At 37.7% G+C, this 25,892-nt stretch overlaps 1 protein-coding gene across 4 annotated transcripts; it reads right to left on the bottom strand.

Annotated features, from left to right (window-relative positions):
- Window positions 1-5,707: 5,707 nt before the first annotated feature.
- C4H5orf46 (chromosome 4 C5orf46 homolog) lies at window positions 5,708-25,279 on the bottom strand. 4 transcript variants are annotated; one of them, XR_010140175.1, is made up of 5 exons: window positions 25,122-25,279; window positions 20,260-20,404; window positions 15,623-15,680; window positions 10,456-10,499; window positions 5,708-8,793 (listed from the first exon to the last, which is right to left on the bottom strand). XR_010140175.1 is itself a non-coding variant. In XM_063724580.1 (4 exons), exons 1-3 carry the CDS (start codon window positions 25,234-25,236, stop codon window positions 15,632-15,634), a joined length of 309 nt encoding a protein of 102 aa, XP_063580650.1. In that variant the 5' UTR covers window positions 25,237-25,279; the 3' UTR covers window positions 5,708-8,793; window positions 15,623-15,631. The 4 variants fall into 4 exon arrangements, 3 of the variants coding, with proteins under 3 accessions (XP_063580650.1, XP_063580651.1, XP_002816093.2); XM_063724580.1 differs by lacking the exon at window positions 10,456-10,499; XM_002816047.3 differs by lacking the exons at window positions 5,708-8,793; window positions 10,456-10,499 and adding an exon at window positions 11,295-11,512.
- Window positions 25,280-25,892: the final 613 nt, after the last annotated feature.

The following is a 25,892-nucleotide window of genomic DNA, read 5'->3' on the forward strand; positions in this document are numbered from 1 at the left end:
CTAGAATGTCTGCCACCATTGGCCTTCAGACCTGGCCTGTGTCAGTCTTTCCCCTGTTCTGCTCTGCTCTGCTCTGCTGTGTGTTGAGGGAGGATAGGAAACATGATACTGATTGCTGCAGCTTGCATTTCTCAGGTTCCCAAATCAGCTTACATTTGGGCTAGGTTCTGCCCCTGGGAGGCGCAGGCAGTAGATAGGAAGTAGGAAGAGAGGAAAACTATTGTATGACCCTTTCTGGCTCTGTATTTGGGAGAAGTCTCTGGAAATGACTGTACCATGTCTGAGGCTCCACGTCCTGCTAGATAGGCCTGCCTTGGTCCCAGCTTTTCCTGGGTGAGTCCAGCCTCTGGGCTCTGGTTACACCACCTCCTTTCTTTTTCTCTCCAGCTGAAGTTAGTGGTTTCCTCCTGTTGTCAGTTTCTGGGTGCCTTACCATCACCTAGTTGACTTTTTAGCTCTTCTAATGTCTATTCAATCAATTCTTTGCATTACATTCCTCCTGTTCTAAGTACTTTGAGTAGTTTCTGTTTCTTAATTGGTTTCTGACTAAGATGATGTTAAGTGTTATCTCTAGGGATATTATCTTAATTTCCTACCATTGCTTGACTTCCATTTTTTGGCAACTAAAATAGTTTTCACTCTGTGAAATTTCCTATTTTATTTCCTTATTTTATCTATGCCTATAATGATAGATTAGGTTGCTCAGCTGCAGTAATAAATATTCCCAAATCTCAGTGGCTTACATGCACAGTGTGTGACTTGTTCGTCACACTATGTGGCCATCTTTTGTTGGCTGTAGCTATGATCAGTGTTTTATGAATTCTATAACAGGAGCTGATGGAATAGTCTCTCTTGAGCATTTCGCTTATTATGTTTACAGGGAAAGAGAACTTGGTGAACCACGAGCTAACTCTTAAAGCTTCTTCTTAAAAGTGAAGTATATGACTTCCAATCATGTTTAATTGGCCAGAGCAAGTCATCTGACCATGTTTGACTTCTTTAGGAAGGGGATGTATAATTCTCCTATAGGAAAGAGCAGTGCCAAATATGATTAATGTAATGTAATTGACCACATTACTTGATGACTTCAAAGTAATTGTCACCTTAGATGCCTCTATCGTACTTGCAATTTTCTTTTCTATTGAATTATATGCCATCTTTCCTCCTACCTTAGTTTTCTGCTATTTGACCACTATTTTTCAGTTTCTTTAAATGGCCCTTATTATTTTTGACTTCCCTTGAATGTTGGTACCTCCAAAGATTCTAAACTTGATTCCCCTTCTATTTTTACTCTGTATATAAGCTTTACTGTAGAATCTTATGTACTACCATGGATGCCAATATAATCTTTATGTTAGGAACTCCAAAATCTATGGCTACAATCTATATCTTTTTTTTTCTAAGAAGATATTTAGTTACCTATAAGACACCTCCAAGGGATGCTCTTTTTTAGATTCAACTCAAACATTTTTACCTGAACTCATTGTCTCTCTTTCAAAACCCACTCCTATGTTCTAATTTGCTATTCAGTTTACAGCACAGACATTTTCATGGATGCCTGAGACAGAAACTTGGGAATAATCCTAAGTACTCTCTGTCATCAGCCTCCTTTCTGATTGGTAAGCAAGCCTTATCAACCCTTTTCACAACTATTGCACACATTTTTCATGATCACCACTGGTACTGTTCCTAGAACTTTGTTCTTTGTTTCTTTGTTTCTTTCTTTCTTTTCTTTCTTTCTTTCTTTCTCTCTTTCTTTCTTTCTTTTCTTTTTTGAAGTGCTATGGTGCCATCACAGCTCACTGCAGCCTGGACCACCTGGGCTCAGGTGATCCTCCCACCTCAGCCTCCTGAGTAGCTAGGACTATAGGCACATACCATCATGCCTGACTAATTTTTTTTGTATTTTTTTAGATACCATGTTGCCCAGGCTAGTCTTAAACTCCTGGGCTCAAGCGATCCTCCTGCCTCAGCTTCCCAGAGTGCTGGGATGAGAGGCATGAGCCACTGTTCCCAGCTGCAGATCTTGTCATTTCCCCTCAAACTACTGTGTTAATCTCTCAAGTGACCTTTGTATTCCCAAAGGTCCCCTTCTAATCCAACAGCCACACACAGAAGGAGACTTCCTAAAATACAGGAATTATTCCCCAACTTCAAATTCATCCATAGTTTTTTAATGCTGATTGAAAAAAAAAAGTCGGACACTACGTTAAATCAATAGACACATTAATAATATAAGTGTAAACGTATTTGTTTTCACACTTATTTCAAAGTCTCTTTTCTAGACTGTGAAGTTAAATGGATAGTGACTCTAACGTACATGTTTGTATCCTCAGCACATCGCAGAGAGTCTGAAGATAGTGTTGGTTTTGTTGAATAAATGGGATTGTTTCGGTTAAGTTGTGTCTGATTGGGTTGGCCCCTTTGTTTTGTTCCACCAGTCATATTATTAAGCCATTCATTGCTCTCTCTCTCAGTGTTTTGCATATTTGAGGAGGATGCCTCTCTATGCCTTCACCAAGGTATTAAATGGAAAAGATTGGGGATAAAGTTCTCTGCCACTGTACTCTGAGTAATAGCAGTAATCTGGCAGTTTACTGGGTTGGAAGGTTTTTTTTCCAGGGGTGTATCAAAGAGAGTGATTAAGAAGGAATCTGGGGAAAAATTATGTTTGGGAAGCCAGGCAGAAACTGATAATAAACATTATCATAAAAGTGACAACACCAAATGCTGGTGAGGATGTAGAGAAGCTGGATCACTCACACATTGCTGGTGTGAAAGTAAAACAGTACAGCTACTCTGGTAAAATAGTTTGACATTTTCTTAAAAAACTAAACATGCAACTACCATAAAACCCAGCAATTGTACTCTTGGGCATTTATCCCAGAGAAACAAAAACTTATGTTTATGCAAAAACCTGTATACAAATGGTCATAACAATTTTATTTTAGTAGCCAAAAACTGGAAACAACACAGTTGTTCTTCAATGGATGAATGAATAAATTTTGGACATCTTTGTAAGGAAATACTATTCAACAAAAAAGGAGAACAAACTATTTATATACACAGTAACTTGGATGCATCCTTAGAGAATTATGCTAAGTGAAAAAAAGTCAAACCCCAAAGGTTAAATTCTGTATACTTTTATTTATGTAACATTCTCAAAATGACAAAATTATAGAAATAAAGAACAAATTTGTAATTTCCAGGGGTTAAGGAGAGGGTGGAGCAGGAAGGAAGTGAGTGTGTTATATAAGAGCTGTATGAGAGATCCTTATGAGGACAGAAAAGTTCTGTGTTTTACCTGTATCAATGTCAGCATACTGGTTTTGATGCAGTAGCATAGTTTTGCAAGATACTACCATTGGAGGAAACTTGGTAGAAAATTGCTGGATTGCTCTGTATGATTTCTTTTTTTTTTATTATTATACTTTAAGTTTTAGGGTACATGTGCACAATGTGCAGGTTAGTTACATATGCATACATGTGCCATGCTGTTGTGCTGCACCCATTAACTCGCCATTTAGCATTAGGTATATCTCCTAATGCTATCCCTCTCCCCTCCCCCCACCCCACAACAGTCCCCAGAGTGTGATGTTCCCCTTCCTGTGTCCATGTGTTCTCATTGTTCAATTCCCATCTATGAGTGAGAACACATGGTGTTTGGTTTTTTGTCCTTGTGATAGTTTACTGAGAATGATGATTTCCAATTTCATCCATGTCCCTACAAAGGACATGAACTCATCATTTTTTATGGCTGCATAGTATTCCATGGTGTATATGTGCCACATTTTCTTAATCCAGTCTATCATTGTTGGACATTTGGGTTGGTTCCAAGTCTTTGCTATTGTGAATAGTGCTGCAATAAACATTTGTGTGCATGTGTCTTTATAGCAGCATGATTTATAGTCTTTTGGGTATATACCCAGTAATGGGATGGCTGGGTCAAATGGTATTTCTAGTTCTAGATCCCTGAGGAATCGCCACACTGACTTCCACAATGGTTGAACTAGTTTACAGTCCCACCAACAGTGTAAAAGTGTTCCTATTTCTCCACATCCTCTCCAGCACCTGTTGTTTCCTGACTTTTTAATGATTGCCATTCTAACTGGTGTGAGATGGTATCTCAATGTGGTTTTGATTTGCATTTCTCTGATGGCCAGTGATGGTGAGCATTTTTTCATGTGTTTTTTGGCTGCATAAATGTCTTCTTTTGAGAAGTGTCTGTTCATGTCCTTTGCCCACTTTTTGATGGGGTTGTTTGTTTTTTTCTTGTAAATTTGTTGGAGTTCATTGTAGATTCTGGATATTAGCCCTTTGTCAGATGAGTAGGTTGCAAAACTTTTCTCCCATTTTGTAGGTTGCCTGTTCACTCTGATGGTAGTTTCTTTTGCTGTGCAGAAGCTCTTTAGTTTAATTAGATCCCATTTGTCAATTTTGGCTTTTGTTGCCATTGCTTTTGGTGTTTTAGACATGAAGTCCTTGCCCATGCCTATGTCCTGAATGGTAATGCCTAGGTTTTCTTCCAGGGTTTTTATGGTTTTAGGTCTAATGTTTAAGTCTTTAATCCATCTTGAATTAATTTTTGTATAAGGTGTAAGGAAGGGATTCAGTTTCAGCTTTCTACATATGGCTAGCCAGTTTTCCCAGCACCATTTATTAAATAGGGAATCCTTTCCCCATTGCTTGTTTTTCTCAGGTTTGTCAAAGATCAGATAGTTGTAGATATGCGGCGTTATTTCTGAGGGCTCTGTTCTGTTCCATTGATCTATATCTCTGTTTTGGTACCAGTACCATGCTGTTTTGGTTACTGTAGCCTTGTAGTATAGTTTGAAGTCAGGTAGCGTGATGCTTCCAGCTTTGTTCTTTTGGCTTAGGATTGACTTGGCGATGCGGGCTCTTTTTTGGTTCCATATGAATTTTAAAGTAGTTTTTGCTCTGTATGATTTCTTAAAACTTCATGTGAATCTATAGTTTAAAAATTATTTTAAAGATCATCAGAATATAGAAATATATAATACTCATATAATTATATGGAATATAATTAACATAAGTTATATATAATTATAATATATACAACTATAATTATGTATAACTGTAGTTACCTGTGCATATATATAACTTTCATTCTTTTCATTCATAAATTCCACAAATTAGAGGAAACCACTGTTCATATTTTGATGTGCTTTTTTCAAGGCATTTTCTAAATATTTACAAACATATATGAATGATACATTGCACATATGAATGACATATGCCTTATTTAAATTGTTATCTATGTGAATATTAATTTAATTTATATAATGTATATTGTTTCTAATATCTAATTATATTTTTTGTTATTATAAAAAGTGCTATAGTGAGCATGCATATTTTGCATACATTTTTGTCTTTATGTCTTCAGAAAAACCTTGAAAGTGGAAGTGCAAGGTCCAGAATTATATGATGTCTAAAATTTTGATAACTAGTCACACATTTCAATTGGAAAGAATAGTTGGTATCTCAGGTGACTGAGGACGGAGAAGTGCCATTTCCAAAGATGGGATTAGGAACCCAAGACAATGCCTAGGGTATGATTGTTCTCCCTGAGCTAGCTGTAAATCCCTTTTTATTATGTGCTGGACGGTCAAGCCATGCAAGCTGTGAATTATATGATTTCTTAGTTTCATGTCTAAGATAGGCAGTACAAACAGACAGGTATGTACAATTTATTTACTACATCATTTTTTATTTTAGAAAGCAACCAGATGAAGAGCTCGCAGGCTATTGAGGCAGATTAAAGACAGAAGAGGGCGCTCATAGGTTATTAGCAAAATCAAGGAAAACATTTGTGTATATATGCAAGGTAGATAATAAGGAATATCTGCACCTTCTATCGCATTAAATTTTTCACTGGTGATTCACAACTAAATGGCAACTACCTGATGCTCCCCCCTTTCTAGTAACTACCTCTGACTTCATTTCAAGCATTGTTAAATGGTGCATTCTTTGTTCTGTCCTTAACTGTCTCATTATCAAATGAGAACTTGCTTTCTGATACTGACAATGACCATAATAACAGTGACAGCTATTGGTCATTTATTGTTTCCTCCATATATTTTCGATTCAGCAAATAATTATTGAATATTGGTTGCAGGATTTTGCTGGACAGGAAGCATACAGTAATAAATTGTCATGACCCATATCTCCATAGATTTTACAGTGTAAAGGGAGAGATAGAAACCACACAAATAAACATAGGTAAAAGGATAATTATAAGTTATGGTAATAACAATAAAGGAAAAGAATAGGATCCTAAGAAAGGTCATAGTGATAAGAGATTACTTGTTTATTTTAGGTCATTTCTATGGACATGCCAAGTTGGGACTTGAGGTTGGAAGAACCCATCTTAACCAAATAATATTCTGTGTGGAAGGTACTAAGTGCATGAATATCCTGAGGATAAGGAGAACTTGGCTTCTTCAAAGAACTGAAACATCACCTGTGTTTCAGTGCACAGGTGGCAGCAGAAGCACAGGGACACAAGCCAAGGTCAAACCATGCATTAGGTGTCATGGTCATGGCCCTGTATTTATCCTAACAGCCCAGAAAAGCCTTGGGAAATTTTGTGTCCAATGTTCTCCATATACCTGAGTGGCAACACTGCATATGCAACCATATCCACTTGCATTAGTCAGACTCCTACAAGTCATTCCTGATACTTCCCTCTCCCTGACACGTCATATTGAACTAATCACTATGTCCTGTCAACCTAATGTCTTAATATTCTCTTGAATCCTTCCACATGGTTCTGTCTGCATTGACCCTCCCTTGCTCAAGAGCTTTTGGCTGGCTTCTTTCTTTACTCTGGACCCCTCCGTCTAGCCTGAACAACAGCCAACTGATATTTTTAAAATGCAACAATGATCATACGTTTTCCAATGCTCAAAACCCTTTGGTGGCTTTCCATTGTTCTTGGATTTAAGAATAAAATCCTAACCATAACCTATGAGGTCCCGTAAGACTTACTTTCTTTCTTCTTATTTGCTTTCCAGCCACCTTGACGTTTCTTCATGGCTAGAGCACAGTATACCTAGCACAGGGCTTTTGCAAATGCCATTCACTCAACTATAAATGCCTCTTCTCCTTCATTGCCTTATGAATTTTGTCCTATTCAACCACTTTATTATTTCTCTTTTGAGATCTCAGCACATGTCTCCCTTCCTTAGGAACCTTCCCTCACCCAGTTGATACACATTTGTGACAGCTTCCAAGAGAACCGTCTTCCTTCCTTCCCGAGCAAGTCCCTCAAAATGTAATTATAGGTTTATGTAGGATTATTTGATGATTATTTGTATCTCCCATTTATTTGTGAGCTCCAAGGTTGTTCAGTATTTAAATTGTGTGGTTTTGGGAGTATATACATATGTTTAAATTCTTTAAGTGTATACTTTAAGTGCATGCAGTTTTTGTACATCAGTTATAAGTTTAGAAAATTACTTATATGCTGCGAGTCCATAAAGTGTCCATTTGGGCCAATAAGGGAGTGGCTACATTTTGAAGGCTTTTTCACAATGTCCATTAGCATTTTTTAAAATGCCCTTTGATCTTGCAATTCAATTTTTGAAAACCTTTTATAAAAACATTAAATAAAAATATTTGTATATAAATATTAGTGCATGTGCTTATACATATAAGCTTGTTTATTGCAGAATCCTTTGAAAAGCTGAAAAAATAGAAGCAATATGAAAGTCTATCAATGGGGAAATAATGAGATATTGAATAGCTTTTTAAAGATTTCTATCTCTTTACCTAAACTAAATGCCATGAGAAATTATTCAATGACAGTCAAGCTGCAGAGTAAAGCACTCACCCAAACCCCACTCTACATGTGAATATGTTTGGATATGTTTGAACAGGCAGGGACAACAGCATCAATATTGGTTGCTGATATGGCTGGTTTGGGAATAATGGGATTAGTGTGGGAGATTGTTAACTTTTAGAAGTATATACACATTTCCATATTCCCCTCATTTTTCCCTCTCACATGGTAACATATGCCACTTTAATAATTTTTGGATCTAAATTTTGAAGAAAACATTTTGTCTATTAGTACACATTAAAAAGTAATTCCTCTCACCTAGGTAATGGGTTGATAGATACAGCAAACCATCATGGCACATGTTTATCTATGTAACAAACCTGCATGTCCTGCACATGTATCCCAGAACATAAAATAAAATTAATTTTTTTAAAAAAGAAAGTAATTCCTCTCACTCTCAAAATAAATACAAAAGGAAATCAGTCACACAGACTTTTGTTCAAGTTTGGCTCCAGCGTTACTCAGCGGGGTGATCTTGTCAGATTCTCAATTGCATCATTTCAAAAGGGAATAATCATATCTAATTTTTGTACTAAGTATGAGGATTCAATGAGGTAACGTTTATGCAGGACCAAGCATGGAAGGTATCCTAATGAAATCTGTTTCTTAAAAAGGTAGGTAAGTTTGAAGGATTATAAGGCTATCCTTGAATGTCAAGCATTGCCATAGTCTGAGTTTCGGTTTAAGTTTTCTTCTGTGGTTGAAATGCCCTTCCTTCTCCTTCTCCATGTCTTCAAATCCTTTATCATCCATCAAGTCATGGATCAAAGATTATTACATCAGAGAAATCTTTCCGGATTTCCGAGGGAGCATGAATGGTTCTTTGTGCTGGTTCCCAAGTTCCCATGTCCGTGCCTCTGTTATGCTGTACCATGCTGAATATGTTTAGTTGGTTATGCACGCATATCTTCTGCATCAAGACTGTGAGCTAGCTGAAAGCAAAAATCATGGGATAGTCAACTGTGTACCCTTATTATCTTGCCCTTGGGTAGAAGCTCTATCATTTAAATTTCTTTACTTCTTGCAAAATACAAGAAACATTTACAGAACAGCTGCTCTCTGCTAGACACTGTTCTAATTGCTCATGATTGCACCAGGAACATTGAACAAAAGAGGCCAAATTCTTGCCTCGTGGAGATTACATTTTAATGAAGGTAGGCAGAAAAAATGAAATAAATAAACTTTTAACATTGTGTTAAAAGATATATATTAAAAAATATATATCCATAGGAGGAAAAATTAAGCAGCCAAAGAAGATAGACGTATCAGGGCAGAAGACACACTTTTAAATAAAATCATCAATGAAGGCTTCACTGAGAAGGTAATATTTAGTACAAGAACAAGACCTTAAAAAATGAAGGAGCAAGCCATGTGGCCACCTTGGGAAAGAGTAATTTCGGCACAGGGAAGAGGAAATTTAAGGCCCTGTAAAAAGAACATACTTGGACTATTTAAAGACTGACAAGGATCCCAGTATGGCTGGAGTGAAAAGAGAAAGCTAATGAGTAGGAGAAAGGAAGGGAAGTGAATAGCTCAGGTAGGATCTTTGCCACCATTGTAAAGAAATTTTTAAATGTAGTGTTTGTTTCAAATGAGATGGGAAATGGCAGAAGGAATTAATCTGAATTGAATTTTATTTAAATAGAATTACTCTATCTACTCAGCATTTCTGTAAAAAGCCAAGTGTAAATTCCCTCAAGTACTTGAGTCATGATAGAAAGTTTGGGATTTGGGACAGAATAGTGATAATGTAGATTGTGTCCTCAGCATGTTACAGGGGAATTCTCTGCTGGGAGTTAGACACACCCGGTTGGAGCTCCCATGTAGCCTGTAGCAATTTTGGTATCTTAGGCATGATACCAATCAGCCTCCTGAGCCTCAGTTTCTTCACCTGTCATATGCAGAAAACAATGCCTCCCTAATTCACTTCAATCGCATTGCAGTTATGAGGTTACAAGGAGATGATAGTGGGAAAGAATCGCAAAACAAAAAAAATTCTATGCAGATGAAAGAGATTCTTGATCTTTAAGAACAGGTGTACCTGCTGGCTGAAGACATGGGTCTTATTGGAGGGTAGGGGAAGAAGGCAATGAAGGGGAGGAAGAGGAAACACACATTGTAAAGCAGTTGGGAAATCTTCAAAATCTCTATAGATCATTGGAGATCTTTGTCGGCAACCTGTTAGGAATTTACCAAATCCCATATTGATATGGCACTTTCCCAACCCTCAACATGAAAAAGTGATTTCAAAATGTACAATAGACAGGTGAAGATAAAGGCAGAGAAGTTCTGGTAGAGTGTGTTTCTCACATATAGGTAGTGTATTAATTAATATAATTGTAGTAAATGCGTTATCCAGGCACAAATCAGTGAGTCAATATCAGAGATTTTGCAGCCACATTTGATGGGGAGAAGCAGTTTGTGTGCCAGATACTGAATATAATAGACATCCTAGGCAATTTAGTTAAGTGCGATGTGATATTTGAAATTGACACAATCCCTAGAAAATGCAGAGTGTGAGTTGTCTGAATTTATTGTAGAAAGTAACATGCATTTTTCAACATTTAGTAGGAATTCACTCTTGGTTTATCTACCTGTATTATTAAAATTCTTTGTGCTGCATGCAGACCTCTTCTGGCTAAGTAAAAACAGGAAGACAGACAAACAAAAGATTTATTAAACATACACTTGAGTTACTTTCAGAGTTTGTGTGCTTGGGAAGGACAAAACCCAAGATAGTTTTTGAGAACTCAGTAGAAGCAGCATGCAGAAACTTTATTCTAGATTAGAGCACTGCTTTAATTGGCATCTTGCTCTATGATAAGATTTCAGTCTTGTCTTACTGTCCACATTAAACAATTCTGGGAGATTACTGTATTTTTAGCTCCGCTATGTCACATTTTACTTCTGATAAGTGGGCAAGAACCACAGCCATGGCTGCAGAGGATCCACCTCTGTGTAATAAGGTGGTGGCATGAAAGGGCTGCAACTAAACATTTCAATGACTCTTCCATCCCTGACACTGCTATTCTATGAGAAAAATAGTGACTCTGTGGGAAGGCAATGATTTTATTAATTTTAAAAAGGTCAGTTTTTAAGTTTACTAGCATAGGAGAGTGGGCTCAGATAGTTTTAAAATACTTTCCAAAAAAGATGTGTAAAACTTTTAACTCTGAAACTGCATACATTTTTAGGAGTTGAGAGCTTGTTTTGAGGTCAGGTTTTAATCCTCTTTCTGTCACTTATTGGCTCTGTGAATTCAAACTTGCTACATTATCTGGGCTTTAGTCCTCTTATTTTGAACAATTCTTTGGTTATCCTGTTGAATATATAAATATATAAATACTCACCTAGAGATTTATATTTGCATCATTAAAACTTTAAACATGACCAGAAAAAATTACTAATAGCAACACAAATCTTCTCCATCAACTATGTGATCCCAAAGTGCCATATTTATTCTAACTTTCTAAAAGCAAAAATGCAGTCAGGGTGTTCAAAATGAATTCTCTTTGGCTGAAGCCAGAGCCTGAATCCTGAGAACTCGCTGGGAGTTGCTTTGAGGGCTCTGTCCTGGAAGACTTGTGAAGCCAAACTGGAAAAGCAGGATTTGGCTGCTCTTGGATTGTCCAGGAGCCACATGGGTGTGTCCTTTGAAACACAGGCCAAAGAGAGGAAAACAATTACCAAGTAGAGAGGGTTTAAGACATTAAATAAACCAAATAACTTTTAACCTTTTCCTTAAAATTTTTATGCTTCTGCACTTTAAAATAGAAGAGGTTTCATAATAAAATCAACTATAATACATACTTGAGGAAATGAGCAACAAAAACAACAAAAGCAAAAATTCAGAGTATATAAAGAAAGAATCAGAAACAAGAATGAAGGGAGAATGTACATTGAATAAACTCCTAAGGATAAGTTGAGTCACCAGTTTCACTGAGTTTCTGGATAGATAGGTGATGAAAAAGAAAAAAACTAAGTCACATAAATAATTTTTTTTTTTTTTTTTTTTTGAGACAGAGTCTCTCTCTGTCGCCCAGGCTGGAGTGCAGTGGCTGTGATCCTGGCTCACTGCAGCTTCTGCCTCCCAGGTTCAAGAGATTCTTCTGCCTCAGCCTCCCAAGTAGCTGGGACTACAAGCACCCGCTACCACACCTGGCTAATTTTTTGTATTTTTAGTAGAGACGGTTTCACAATTTTAGCCAGAATGGTCTCGATCTCCTGACCTCATGATTTGCCTGCCTCAGCCTCCCGAAGCGCTGGGATTATGAGCCACAGTTTCGCTCTTGTTGCCCGGGCTGGAGTGCAGTGGCTTGATCTTGGTTTACCACAACCTCTGCCTCCCCGGTTCAAGCGATTCTCCTGCCTCAGCCTCACGAGTAGCTGGGATTACTGGCATGTGCCACCATGCCCGGCTAATTTTGTATTTTTAGTAGAGATGGTGTTTCTTCATGTTGGTCAGGCTGGTCTCCACCTCCCGACCTCAGGTGATCTGCCCCCTTGGCCTCCCAAAGCGCTGGGATTTGGTAGGCGGCTGTAATGGCATGAGCCACCATGCCCAGCCGTCACATAAATCTTATAAGCAGAAAAGAGGAATCTGACTTTAGGGAAGGCATTTTTTTTTTTTTTTTTTGCCTAATTTCTAAAAGAAAAATTTTCCATAAGACTTCATGAAAAGATAATCAAGTGACATTGTGGCCATGGGCAGTTTTGCTCATCAGGTGCATTGGAATTTCCTGTCTGACTTACTTATTCCTAGATCCCTCCCTAGGAAGTTCTGACTGAGCAAGTCTAAGCATAAAAGTCTAGTGTGTCCTATAGTAGATTTTGCCTTAATCCAAAACACTTGTATAAAAATTAAGAATTCATAAAGTGACTTTCTATCCATTACCTCTTTTGATAATTTTAGTAAACTAGTGAGGTTCATCCAAATTTGTTTTTAAGCAGGAAAGAAAATTTATACTTAAAATATCAAATGACTTAAGACACAGAAAAAGATGACTTGAATTCATATGGTTTTAAACAATGCAGGACAAATGGAGTTAAAATTTTAATTTTATTGAAAATATTAAGGCCAGTAAAAATCATGCCAATGTTGTTCAGTAGAGGCTGAGAGGTTCTCAGATGAACTAGGTATTCAGTTATTGGATATTTTTCCAAATACTGTACCTCTCTCTACTCATCATATCAAGTTGTGTGCAGAATCTCTTCTCTCAGAGTTCACCTTATTTGTAGAGCATTCATAATGCTCATCCCTTCCTCCAGATATTCCTTCTTATCTTTTCCAAGGCATTCCCAAGGCCCCTTTATACATAACTTTATCATTTCCTTCCACAGTTATGAGATACACAGAGCTATGTGATTGCTGAGTCCATAAACTTCTCAACAGCCAGCTAGTTATTCATTTTAGTAGCATTGGCTGTTTGATACAGTAGGTATGGATTAAAGAAGCATTAAAGAAATGTGTAAAAAAAAAAAAAAAAAAAAAGGGAGGGATCAGCCGGGAATGGTGGCTCACACCTGTAATCCCAGCACTTTGGGAGGCCAAGGGGGAGGGGGGGGTGAATCACTAGGTCAGGAGTTCAAGACCATCATGGCCAACGTGGTGAAACCTCATCTCTACTAAAAGGAAATACAAAAATTAGCCGGTCATGGTGATGCGCACCTGTAGTCTCAGCTACTCGGGAGGCCGAGTCAGGAGAATCACTTGAACCCAGGAGGCAGAGGTTGCAGTGAGCTGAGATGGCACCACTGCACTCCAGCCTGGGTGACAGAGTGAGACTCCATCTCAAACAAACAAACAAAAAAACAAACGAACGAACAAAAATCAATGTAAATAAGAGGAACATCAGATCTATCTATCCAATTACCTATCTTAATTTAGGAAATTCTGGCTGCATGCCATGTCTCATGCCTGTAATCGGAACAGTTTAGGAGGCTGAGGTGGGCAGATCACTTAGATCACTTGAAGCCAGGAGTTCAACACCAGCCTGGGCAGCATGGTGAAACCCTGTCTTTACTAAAAATACAAAAATTAGTCTCTCCCTTAGTTGCTTCGTTCTCCCTAGTTTAATGCTTTTTATATTACATCCCTAGATTGAGCCATTCCTCCTTGCTCATCAGGACATCTTAAGTTGGTTCGTGCAACAATTCCAAGTTTTTCATGTGCAGTTAAAAAAATTATGGCATTAAGATTCCCTATGTTTTAAAAATTCATAAGGAGAAAAGTGGGGCTCAGGCAGGTAAAGTGGCCTGACCGTGGTTACATAACCATTAAGTGGCTGATTTAGAAGTTGAACTTACATCTTGCCCATGTCTTCTGCTCTTTCTGCTCCTCCATGTGGCCTTGCCTATTAGATTACATCATAGACCAGACATGTAGGATGTACTCCAAGGATTTGGAGTGTGGGTACCAAAAATTATAGGTGTGTACCAGAAGCCGGAATGAAGGCAAAGTATTAGGACACCTGCAAGAAGAGGTAGGCTGTTCTCTGAGAAGATGGGAATGAAGGCATACAAACATAAGTGACTGAGTTTAAAAGCTTAATTGGCCTTAGGGTAAGAGTCAGGAGTGTCCGGGTTGGGCATGTTTTGATTTCAATGCCCAAGCCTGATTCTCATCCTTAGAAGCATATGGGAAAGGGTGGGCTAAGTTCCAAGGAAATATGATAGTAGCTTTCTGAACTTACATTAATCACACCCGGATTATGAAATGGAGCCAATGGGGAAAAGGAGCATTTCCAGACCAGATCACAAACAGAAGTTGGGAAAGGCCATGCTTCCTGAATATGCAGATAAAGTAACTCAACTAAGCAAAGGGGTAGTGTTGTACTTCTATGAACACATTCAGGTATGACTTAGATTACTTAGCTTAATCATTATTCTCCACTGCCTTCTCCTATACTATTCTGCTCTGTTTCCAGTAGCACTATGGCTTAGAGATACAGCACAGGCCTTGGAATCAGGCTGCTTGAATTCAAATTCTGTCTTCCTCCTTTATTAATATAGCCACATTAGCAAACCTCCCTGAGCCTTTATTTCCTTATTTATAAAATTTAAGAATAATAATATCTATTTTGCATAGCGATTATGAATTAAATACTACATAGCACTTAGTCATTAATCACTTAGCTTAATGCCTAAAACAAAGTAAGAACACAGTTCATACCAGCTACTAATATTACTACTTTTCCAGATCTAACACTTTTGTTTTTGTATTTCAATATGCATTTTCAGGAGAGACCCGAGTAGGGAAAAAGCAAGTATTTCTGAGCACTCAAACTATATTGTTTGCCCATATATCTAACTGTGTGAGATAGAAAGTTTGTTATCCTTTCCTTTTGAATTAGGTTCAGCAAATTTCACTCTTCTCATGAGTAACTAACTGCACGATTACGTGGGTCCTTAGATTGTTAGTGCGTGTTAGCCCCTCATTTCACAGGCTGAACTTGTACAAAGCAAGTTCCTAGCAGATTTGTGACAGGAACCAGATCTCCAAACTTGCCATCCTTATTCACTTCATCTCACAGTTGTACCTCCTCTCTTAAGAAAATTTTATTATTAGAAACTTGTACATGATAAAAATACATTCATTTAAAATTAATTTTAAAAAACTACGGTAAGAATTTTTTAAAAATGTACTTTTTCTGCATGTAGGTAGACATGGGTAACCAAAATTATTAAATAAAACTGGACAGACTCTTTTTCCTTTGTCCAATACACTGTCATTTCAGTTGTAAATTTTAAGTGAAAAATCACCTGAGGATGTCACTTTGATGAATGTTTTCCTTCATTATCATCAAATTCCATAAATCCTCTTGAGAAAAAAAGAGAAAATAAGAATTACAATTCAGACTGAACAGGAGTGTTAGAATGATCACTAAGACGCTGTATAATGTTTGACCACACTGTTCTTCTCTAGATTTTTCTACGTCAGAAAGAAATAAGACCTAAAATTTCTACATAGTTCATAATGGACAAGTAACTTATGCATAATTATCTTTTTGTACCTGCCAACAAACCCATTAGTTAGGTATCTATTCACACATAAACTCCATAAAGTCATATATTTTGGTATATTTTTCCAGTAATATATCCCCAGCACTTAGAACAGTGCATGGCAAATAGTAGAAATTAATAAATATTTGTTGAATACATCTTTATTATCTCTTTTTATGTGTGAGAAAACCTTTGAAGCTTAAAGATTAAACAACCTGTCCAAAGCACATGGCTGGTAAGTTGCAAAGAAAATTTAAAAACTTGGCTCTCCAGAGTCATTACTAAATGCTAGAAACATTATGCCCTATGGCTTAAGGACTGGGTACCAGGGTATCTGCTGAGATCGTAAAAGATAACTAAAATATGGTTTGTGAATTATAGTCTAGTGGAGAAAACAGACAACTCAGATACAAGTAATTTAATACAATGTGGGGATAAAAGTTGTTATGAAGATTTCTGCAAAGGATTATGAAATCCCTGAATATGAAAAACTGAAATTTCTGATGTTAAGTGTCTATGACTTTTTTACAGAGTTTGTTTTTGAATTGGGCTTTAGAAAATGATTAGACTTGCCAAGTGAACAGAGTGGGGTTTTCGCTTTGGGGCTAGGCATTTTCAGCAGAAGGAAAAATCACATGCACAGATATTGGGGGTTTATACAAACATGATCTGCTTTAAAATGAAACTCATTAGTCATTGGGGCTTCAGGTTGCAGAGGTGAGAAATGTGACTGAAAGACACATTGGCATCAGAGAAGGACCTTTGACATCAGCCTAATGCATTTGCTTGAATTTTGGAGGCAATGGAAATTCATGAAAAACTTTCAAGCATGGCAGTGATATGACCAAATTTACATTTTTTTGATATAAATTTCTGGTAGTAGATAGAAGATGAATTGGAGAGACAGAAAGTGGAACTTATTAGAAATCCAATAAAAAGAGAGACAGAAAAAAGTGGAACTTATTAGAAATCCAATAAAAGGAACTTGGGAAAGAGATGATGAAGGACTCAACTTGACCAGCTAGTCAGTGGAGCTGAGGAAGAGAAATGTATACAGGGTGCATATACATATACCCGAGAATATTCAGCAATTCGATGAAGGTGGTGATGAGCAGGAAGGATTTGAGAAGATCCTTAGATTTCTGGATTCTGGGTGGATGATGATGTGACTTAATGAGATATGGAGGAAGGTTTTGAGTGAGACGATGGGCTTGGGTTTAGACCAGTGGAATTTGAAATAGTGGTAGAAAAACGATGGAATTTTGTAGCAAGCAATCAGTTATTCCATCTGGAGCTCAGGAAAAATTGCAACAGAAATGTGAATTTGAAACTCATAAGATTATAGGCAGTATTCCCAATGTGTAAACTGCAATGTGAAAAACCAAGCACATTTGGAATTCTGAGGAACAATGACATTTGGAGGGCAGGTGCGTGAAGAAAATTCAAATAAAAAGAATGAGAAAGAACGGCTAGTGGTAGGGAGAGAACCAGGAAAATACATCATGGAACCCAGAGGGGAAAATATTCCCTAGAATTAAGGGCTCTCAAAGGGTGAGAGGAGTTAAGAATATGTATATTGTTCAGAAAAATGAAGAGCAAAATGCAGTCTAGGTAGCTCCAAGCTGATCCAAAAGCAAGTGGAGAGAACAATCCAGTCAATTCACTGTCCCAAAAGCATGTCTCTAGCATTTAGTATGCATCTGACACACCACTTAGGCATCAGACATATTGGAGTAAATAAAGTAAAATTCCCACCTTTATGAATCATTGTTATTCCTCTCATTCTCTTCCAAATCAAATCTTGTTCAGTCATTCAGGGCCCAAATTACATCTTGCTTGTGCCATAAACACTTCCCTAAGCACACTGGACCCATTGAGAACTCCTTTTGCTGGAAACTGCTTGTGATCTTTGGCTGACATTTATCTTGCTAGGCATTTTTAGTTATTGCATTGTGCATTGGCTTAAGTAATTTTACCATAAGGACTGCAAATTATTTGAGGAGAAGGGATTAAGAGCCTAGACTTTTCCTTCACAATCCATGTCCCTGCTTTGTACATGTTAAGTGCTTAGCAATACTTTCTGATATCTCCTCCTATCCTCCACCCCCTATTTTGCTTATGGTCTTCCTTTGAACAGGGAGTTATGGGTATGTCTTAGGTCCTGGCTCTACCACCCGCAGATTTATCTCTTGAGCAGATATTGCTGTGTCTTTGAGCAAAGATCCTTCAGGATTTCTCAGTCAAATTGAGGTAGATGGGCTTTAGGTCTGATCTGCAAGATATCTTTCCTTAATTAATTAATTCAAGTGCCTGACACTATATGCCAGGTACTGTGCTCTTGCAACCAGTCAGGTGATCTAGTTTCTACTTTCACTTAGCTACTTGATTAAAAATAAATAAGTCATTTCAGATGGTAACAAATATTATGACACTGTAACAAGGTAAAGTGATAGAGAATAACAGGCAGTGGGAATGGAAGAAGACAGTATTAACAAGTATGGTCATAGAACAGTTTCTGAGGAAGTGACTTTTAGATTAGCTGCAGGCTCAAGAACTAGTCATGAGAAAAGGAGAGTATTTTAGGAAGGAGGGAGAGCAAGGGAAGAGAGCATGAGATGGTAATAATTTCTAGCAACAGAAAGAAGGCCATTTACTCAGAATATAATGAGGGAAAGGGAAACCAGTAGATGAAGGGCCATTTCTGAACCTAGAGCGGACAGCAATTCTTTAGCATATCAGAGAGTCTACTCTTACGGTTAACACAGAGAAAAATGTCCTATTTTATACTTGGAAAATTCCCTAGGGAAGGAATGAAAAGAACTATTAGTGTTCTAACTCCTTGCTTTGCTGTGTGAATGTAACAATACTAATTCAACTGGAGTCTAATCTTTAGTTTGTATCTAATGGGTGGTGCTCCTATTTTTTGGCCTATGACTTTCCTTCTTGTTTACATTAACAATCTTGGAAAGGTAACACTTGCAAAAGCAAACAAGCAAACACAACAGGAAATGTAACAATTAAAAAAAACACCTGTGAGTTTTAACAATTTGTGGGGAAGGATTGCCTGTAGATCACAGCCCAATCAGATGACAATCTATCCCTTTAAGCCGATCAGAGATTACAAAACCCCTGATTACTCCTACATAGAAGTGGTTCTTAATCTGCTATTGGTTAAAGACCCCTTTGAGAATCTAATAGAAGTCATGAACACTTTCCCCGGAAAAATGCAAAAAAAAAAAATAATAAATCACACTGATACAAAATATTAATAAAAATGTAAAGGCTTTGTGGATCTTTAAGGCCCATCCATGCAACCCAGAATGTCTGATCAAGGCATGGCTTTTGAAAATTTCTGTATATCAGAATTACCTGAAAAGCTTGTTGAAAACCATATCTATGGCCTTGTCCCCAGAAAGATGCAAAATAGGATGCAGAAATCTTCATTTTTAAAAATAAATTCCCCCAAGGGATTCTGTATCAGGTGGATAGACCACACCTAGTCAAACTCTGCTTAAGGATCTATATGGGAGAAAATTAGAGAGCAGAGGCTTAGAGCAGTGGAAATCGAAAGCACTTGGAAATTCGAAAGAGTGAATTTCATCTTGGAGCACTGAAATTCGGGAGATTAATATGGGGAGAATAAAGCATACAGTGAGGTAGTAATGTCAAATCAGAATTATGTAGGCAAAAATAATATGTATTGGGAATTAGATGCAGGCTTGGAAGCAGGCTGAGAACATTGGGAAGACTCGGGGATTGGTGATCTGCCCGAAGGCAGTCCCTCATGATGAAAACCAACACTCATGCTGAGAGGTTCTCTAGATTGTCTTTAAAGAGAGGTTATCTACTGTTTCTGCTAACCTTCTTGAGCTACTCAAGCTAGAAAATATAGGCAAGACTCATCACACCCATTACTAATGAACGTATCACTACCTCTTACCTTCATCACATAATCACAGTGCTTACAAGGGGTGGGCCATCTATTATTTTAACTTTACAGTTAAAATATGAGCAAATAGAGGCCTTCAGAGTGGGAGGGCCTTGTTCAAGACCGCCTAGTAAAATAGCAACTGAGTTAGGATCAGAACTTGGCTTTTTGTTCCTTAGTCTAGTGTTCTTCCTCCTCCCTATTTGCTCCTGAGATTTAAAAAAAAAAAAAAAAAAAAAAAAATCCTGTATAGAACCACTTGATGGGAATGTGCTTTCCCTCAAAAAGCTCAGGGCAATTGATTCAGATGCAAAATATATTTTAAGTAGGGCAACATTTGTCAACGAAAAATAACACATTTACTTATGCCACAAATTTTGTTTCTCATATATTTTAATGCCATATGGTCATTGTGTGGTCATTATCAACAGAGACCTGGACAAAAAGCAATGTTTTTCTCAGTGCTTACGTGCTCCTGGACATGGAGCGGAGGATGAACTCGACTGCATTCTCAATGATCTCTGTGCCCAGGAGGCTTAGGAATTTAGGGAAGTCTGGCTTTGGGTCTTTGCCCGAGTCGTCTGGCTTGTCGTCTGGCCTGTCTGGTTTGTCGTCTGAAAAACAGAACAGAATCTCAGAGGTGATTCTCAGCAACGAAGAAGGAATCCTCCTTTCTGTGTGGGGAACGCTTGGGATTCTTTCTGACCCACTCACTAATTTCACAGCCTCATATGGTTATATTCATCGAACATGTAATGCCTGTCTGGATAAAATCTTCGCATGCATTATCTCATTTATTTGTAAAAACAAACAAATAGACCGACTGATATTGATACTTAGACACAGGCACCGCCTGGTGAGTGAGAAAACCAAAGTTCCTAGAGGCTAAGTACTTATCCCAGAGTTAAGCAGCCAGTAAGTGCCAGTGCCAGGACTGACATACAGAATGTCTGTTTTTTCATATGATCTCCATGCCTACGGTAATAACAATATTAAAGATAAATTATAAACTGGGTGAGGTGGCTCATGCCTGTAATCCCAGCACTTTGGGAGGGTGAGATGGGAGAATTGCTTGAGGCCAGGAGTTTGAGACCAGCCTGGGTAACATAGTGAGACTTCCATCTCTACAAAAAGTAAAAAGTAGCCAGGTGTGATGGGGCACACCTGTAATCCCAGCTACTTGGGAGGCTGAGGCAGGAGGATCTCCTGAGCCCAGAAGATAGGGGCTGTAGTGAGCCATGATCGTTCCACTGCATTCCAAACCTGGGTGACAGAGTGAGACCCTGTCTCTAAGAAATAAAGTAAATAAATAAAAATGAAATATCAATGGGTAACATTTGTTGAGTACATGCCTATGATGATCTACATGGATTGTCTTATTTTATCCTCATAGCAATTCTACAAGGTAGGAACAATTATCCCAATTTAAAGGTAAAGTAATATAATTTGAGAGATGTTTAGTAACTGGTTGAAAGTCACACAGTTAATAAGTGGCAGAAATACAATTCAAACCCATGTCAGTTTGGCATTAAAATTTGGATTCTGAAGTACTCTATGATGAGCTGTACAGTCTTTGATGGAAAACTTATGCAATTTGCACTTCTTTTAGAAGATTCAAAATAGCATGACAATAATGATGACAAAGAAATTTGGAAAAGTTACACAGTTTGCACTTCTTTTAGAAGATTCAAAATAGTATAACAATAATGATGACAAAGAAATTCTATCACTTGCATATCACCTAGTAGTTTCATAAATAGTGATTTTACAAACATTGTGTAATTTTATCCCCTGAGCAATCTTACAGAGTATGCATTTTTTAGCTCACAGAACTGAAAAGTGAAAAGATTAAGAGGCTTACACAAGACCTCATAGAGAGTAAGAAAAATGCTGGGACGATAACTGCAGGCCTCTTACACTAGATTCTTAAGGGCCCATTGGAATGAGGGCCAAGGATCCAGAGTGTGGTTGGTTATATTCAAGATCCCTTGGGGGCTTTTTGACTTTGCTTGGTTGTCTTTATTCCCAGGAGATGAGAAGAGATGGAAGAGTGACAGTAGCTACATGTGGTCGCCCCTCTGAGCCCTGGTCACAGGATAAAGTAGGACCTTTATTTTTTAATTGTATTGTACCCTGACAAGTAATGTTACCAGACTGGGTAAATAAAAATACAGGATGCCTAGTTAAATTTAAATTTCAGATAAACAACAAATACTTTTCTGGTACTATAAGAAAGATCCATGCAATAATTAGGACACACTGATGCTGAAAGATTATTCATTGTTTATGAGAAATCCAAATCTAACTGTGTTTCTTGTATTTTATCTGGCAACCTCAGCACAAGTTTTAACTCAAGAAGTCCCAACTTCTAGACAATGTACCCCTGACTTTGGATAAAGGAGATGTAACTACCTTTTGTGTGGAGGCTGCCAAATTATGTCAGAAACTTTACATCTATATTATATCCTAAAATGGAAACTATTAGTAAAAACGATTGGCAGGCAATTCTATGAGCATTTATTGTTTACTGTGATACAACTAAAGATTTGATAGAAGCACCAGTTTGGGACTTATAACCAAAATCAATATACTAATCATCACCTATTCATATCTCCAATTATTGGTTCCTTCATTCAAAAAGTATTTTTGAGCCTACTTTTTTAATGTTTTATTTTTGAAACAGGGCTTCACTCTCTCACCCAGGCTGGAGGACAGTGAAGTGATTACAGCTCACTGCAGGCTTAACCTCCTGGGCTGAAGACGTCCTCCCACCTCAGCCTCCAGAGTAGTAGGGACTACAGGCATATGACACCACAGCTGGCTAATTCTTGTATTTTGTGTAGAAATGGGGTTTTGCCATGTTGCCCAGGCTGGTCTTGAACTCCTGGGCTTGAGTGATCTGCCCACGTCGGCCTCCTGAAGTGCTGGGGTCCCAGGTGTGAGCCATCGTGGCTGGCCTGAGCCTACTATTATGTGCATAGTTATGCTAAGAGTCAAGGTAAAAAAAAAAAGACAACTATAGATATGACCTTCACATAAAGTGCTGGGCAACCCAGGTACTCAGAAGGATTGGTTTGTTTTTATTGTGGGAAGGAGGTGGAAGTGGAACTCATGTGTAAGGTGCCTATTGTGCAGGTACTACATCAGTGCTTTCAGCACATGCCTTAATCATCGTTCAGCTCAGCAGTGGTATCACAGTTACAGGAGAGAAGACAGATGCTCAGGAAAGTTAAATGACTCACCTGAAATCACTCATCTAGAAAGTGGCTGACCCAGGGTTTGAACCTAATTTTTTTTTTTAACTCCACAAAGCACATTATTCACATTGTGTAACACAACCTCCAAACAATTGTTCTGTAAAGACATTTGCCAAGTGCAAAGCAGTAATTTCTTGCATGAAAGATGAGATTTTTTTCTCCTGTGTTTCTATCTGGCTACCTGCAAAATAAATTCTATTGACTTGTTATTTTAATATGACACTAAAAGCTGGCTTTTCAAGATGTGAGAAGCCTGGGATTGGAGTGGGTGGAAATCAAAATCTTGGCCTTAGCTTGTGAACCCCATATATATTGAGAGGTATTAAAGTGTGATGGATTGCATGCTCTGGAGTTTTATAGACCTGTCTGATTCCTGCCTTTAACAAAAAATTAGCCATGTAAACTTGCACGCAGTGCTTAACTTTGCATCTCTCAGTTTCCTCATATGTTGTCAGGATTGAAAGATATTTTATATATTATATACATATACACACACATACATATATCTATATTATATATACATACATACATCATATATATACCACTTATCACAGTACCAATCCCAAGATAAACTTACCTTATATAAATAAATAATAAATGAAAGAATGAATAAATAAATGTTCTCTGTTTTATTGTTACTATTAATAATAATAGCAACAAAATGATTTATAATTCACTTTCTCCTCTAGTGCTTTAGAAGATAATATAAATTTAAAAAATGCTATTAAAATATCAAACAATTTATATCCTAGAAACAATCTTCAAAGCCAATAGTTTAATATTTTCTTTTTTCAAGTATTACATGGAATAGCCTTTATTTACAGTAACTACCTTGTTGAGTTTCTTAGTGAATGTGAATATAATGTTCTTAATAAACAGTATTGCTGATATTTGTACAGTTTTAATAGTTTACAAAGTAATTATAAAAGCATATTCATTTGACCTGGTGAAGTTGATAGTTATACCATTTTACAGATAAGGAAACTGAGGTTCAAAGCAGTGAACTGATTTAACCAGTTTCGGAGTTTATAAGAGACAGGGTGGCGACTGGTCTTGGTATCAAATCTTTCCTTTCACTTCACTGTAGTGATTTCTTTAGGAGTAGAATGGACTTAATAATATCTGTGGCCACATTTAGAGTAATTCTGTTGTAATGTCTGTCTGTGTGTTCTTCAGCCAAGTTACATTCAAGGGATTCTGTCACTAAATGTTTGTACTCTTTCTGTTTTCTGGTCTATCATTCTGAATGGAGCTCACAGTCTTTTGCAGACAAACAATAAATTAATTAATGAGAAGGCAGCATACAGCATGAGCTTCTATGTGCTTGGAAAAGGTGGGAAAGAAATAGTTGCTCGATAATAGTAGAAAGAATCTAGGAACCTAGGTTTCACTCCCAGGTGCCACTTCCACCTGTATGTATGCTCAAGTAGCTTGCCCTCTGCAACCTGTTTATTAACCTGTAAAAAGGAAAATGATAAATCCGTACATGTTTACATCATTGGATTACTATGAGAATCAAATGAGATTATACATGACAACAATAGCGGGTAATATTTACTGCATGCTTACTGTCAACCAGGTACCCTTCCAATTTGTTTCATTCCTTTTATTTAATTTTCATGATAACTTTACGAGAAAGTTAAATGTCCCCATTTATATGTGAGGCCTAGAGAGATTGAATAGTATTCCTAAACTCACCTTTCTGGTTAGTGGTAGAGCCAGGTCTAGGAGTTTTATTCCAGAGTACATATTCTCCACCATTGAACATTATTAGGTATAATTATCAAAAAATAAATGCCAGCCAGCTTTCATGGAATTTATACTAGAATAGTGTCATATCATAAGAGCACATAAAACATTTCAAACTTCATACATCCACTGAAAATAGAGGCTAGGTTTTTATTAAAATTCTTTCTTTGTGTTAGAAGATATACCTCTTGTCTCCCAGGCCAGTGCTCTTTCTGCCGTGCCCAAAGACCCCTTCTTTCTTTTCTGTTCTGAATCAGTGCCACCAGCATTCTCTAGTCACTGCTAACTACTGAACAATTCATGGGCTGTGATCAGAAGCACTTACCTGCATAGCAGGTCAGGATTAAGACAAGCAGTCCCAGGACAACTGTCAGGCGAAGTACTGAGACAGCCATTCTGGTAGCACGGGGTATTCGTGCAGATAAATTGTTCAGATACATGTGAAACAATGCTCCATTTATAGGGCATAGATAGGTGACATCATCTGCTTTGGAATTTAGATTGTTGCACAAGATGTCTGCACAGCTTGCTTTTGGATCTGTACTAATGAGACATACCCTATCATTCAAACCAAACATTTTTCATATAGGGAAAGAAAAACCCTCTTGATTTTTAAAATTTGTATCTATAAAGGGTTCTGGAGTGAATCTCTTGAGGCTAGTTTCAAGGCCAACATTGATCATTAGAGGGATATCAGGTAGAATTACTTGTCAGTGTCAAGCAGCAGGCAACAAATCAGATTGGCAAGGCAAGCCTATGCACTCCCTGTACACTCTATCCTTCCCTCATGCTCTGGGACAATCCCTTGTTCCTACATGGGCATGCCCTTTCACACCCCATGCCTCTGCTCTTGCTCTTCCTTCTTCCTCAGATACCCTCCTCTTCTTCTCCCTTCGGATCACTCCTACATATTCCTCAGTTCAAATGGTCCTTCTTTGTGATACCTTCATGATAACTACTCCACCCTTCTCCAGGCAGAGTTTGTTACTTCATCATCTGTCCTATAGCACACTTGACCCCATTGTATAAGAACTAAGTGTTGGCTGGGCGTGGTGGCTCACACCTATAATCCCAGCACTTTGGGAGGCCAAGGTGG

Source organism: Pongo abelii, chromosome 4, assembly GCF_028885655.2.
Source record: "Pongo abelii isolate AG06213 chromosome 4, NHGRI_mPonAbe1-v2.0_pri, whole genome shotgun sequence".
Taxonomy (NCBI): domain Eukaryota; kingdom Metazoa; phylum Chordata; class Mammalia; order Primates; family Hominidae; genus Pongo; species Pongo abelii.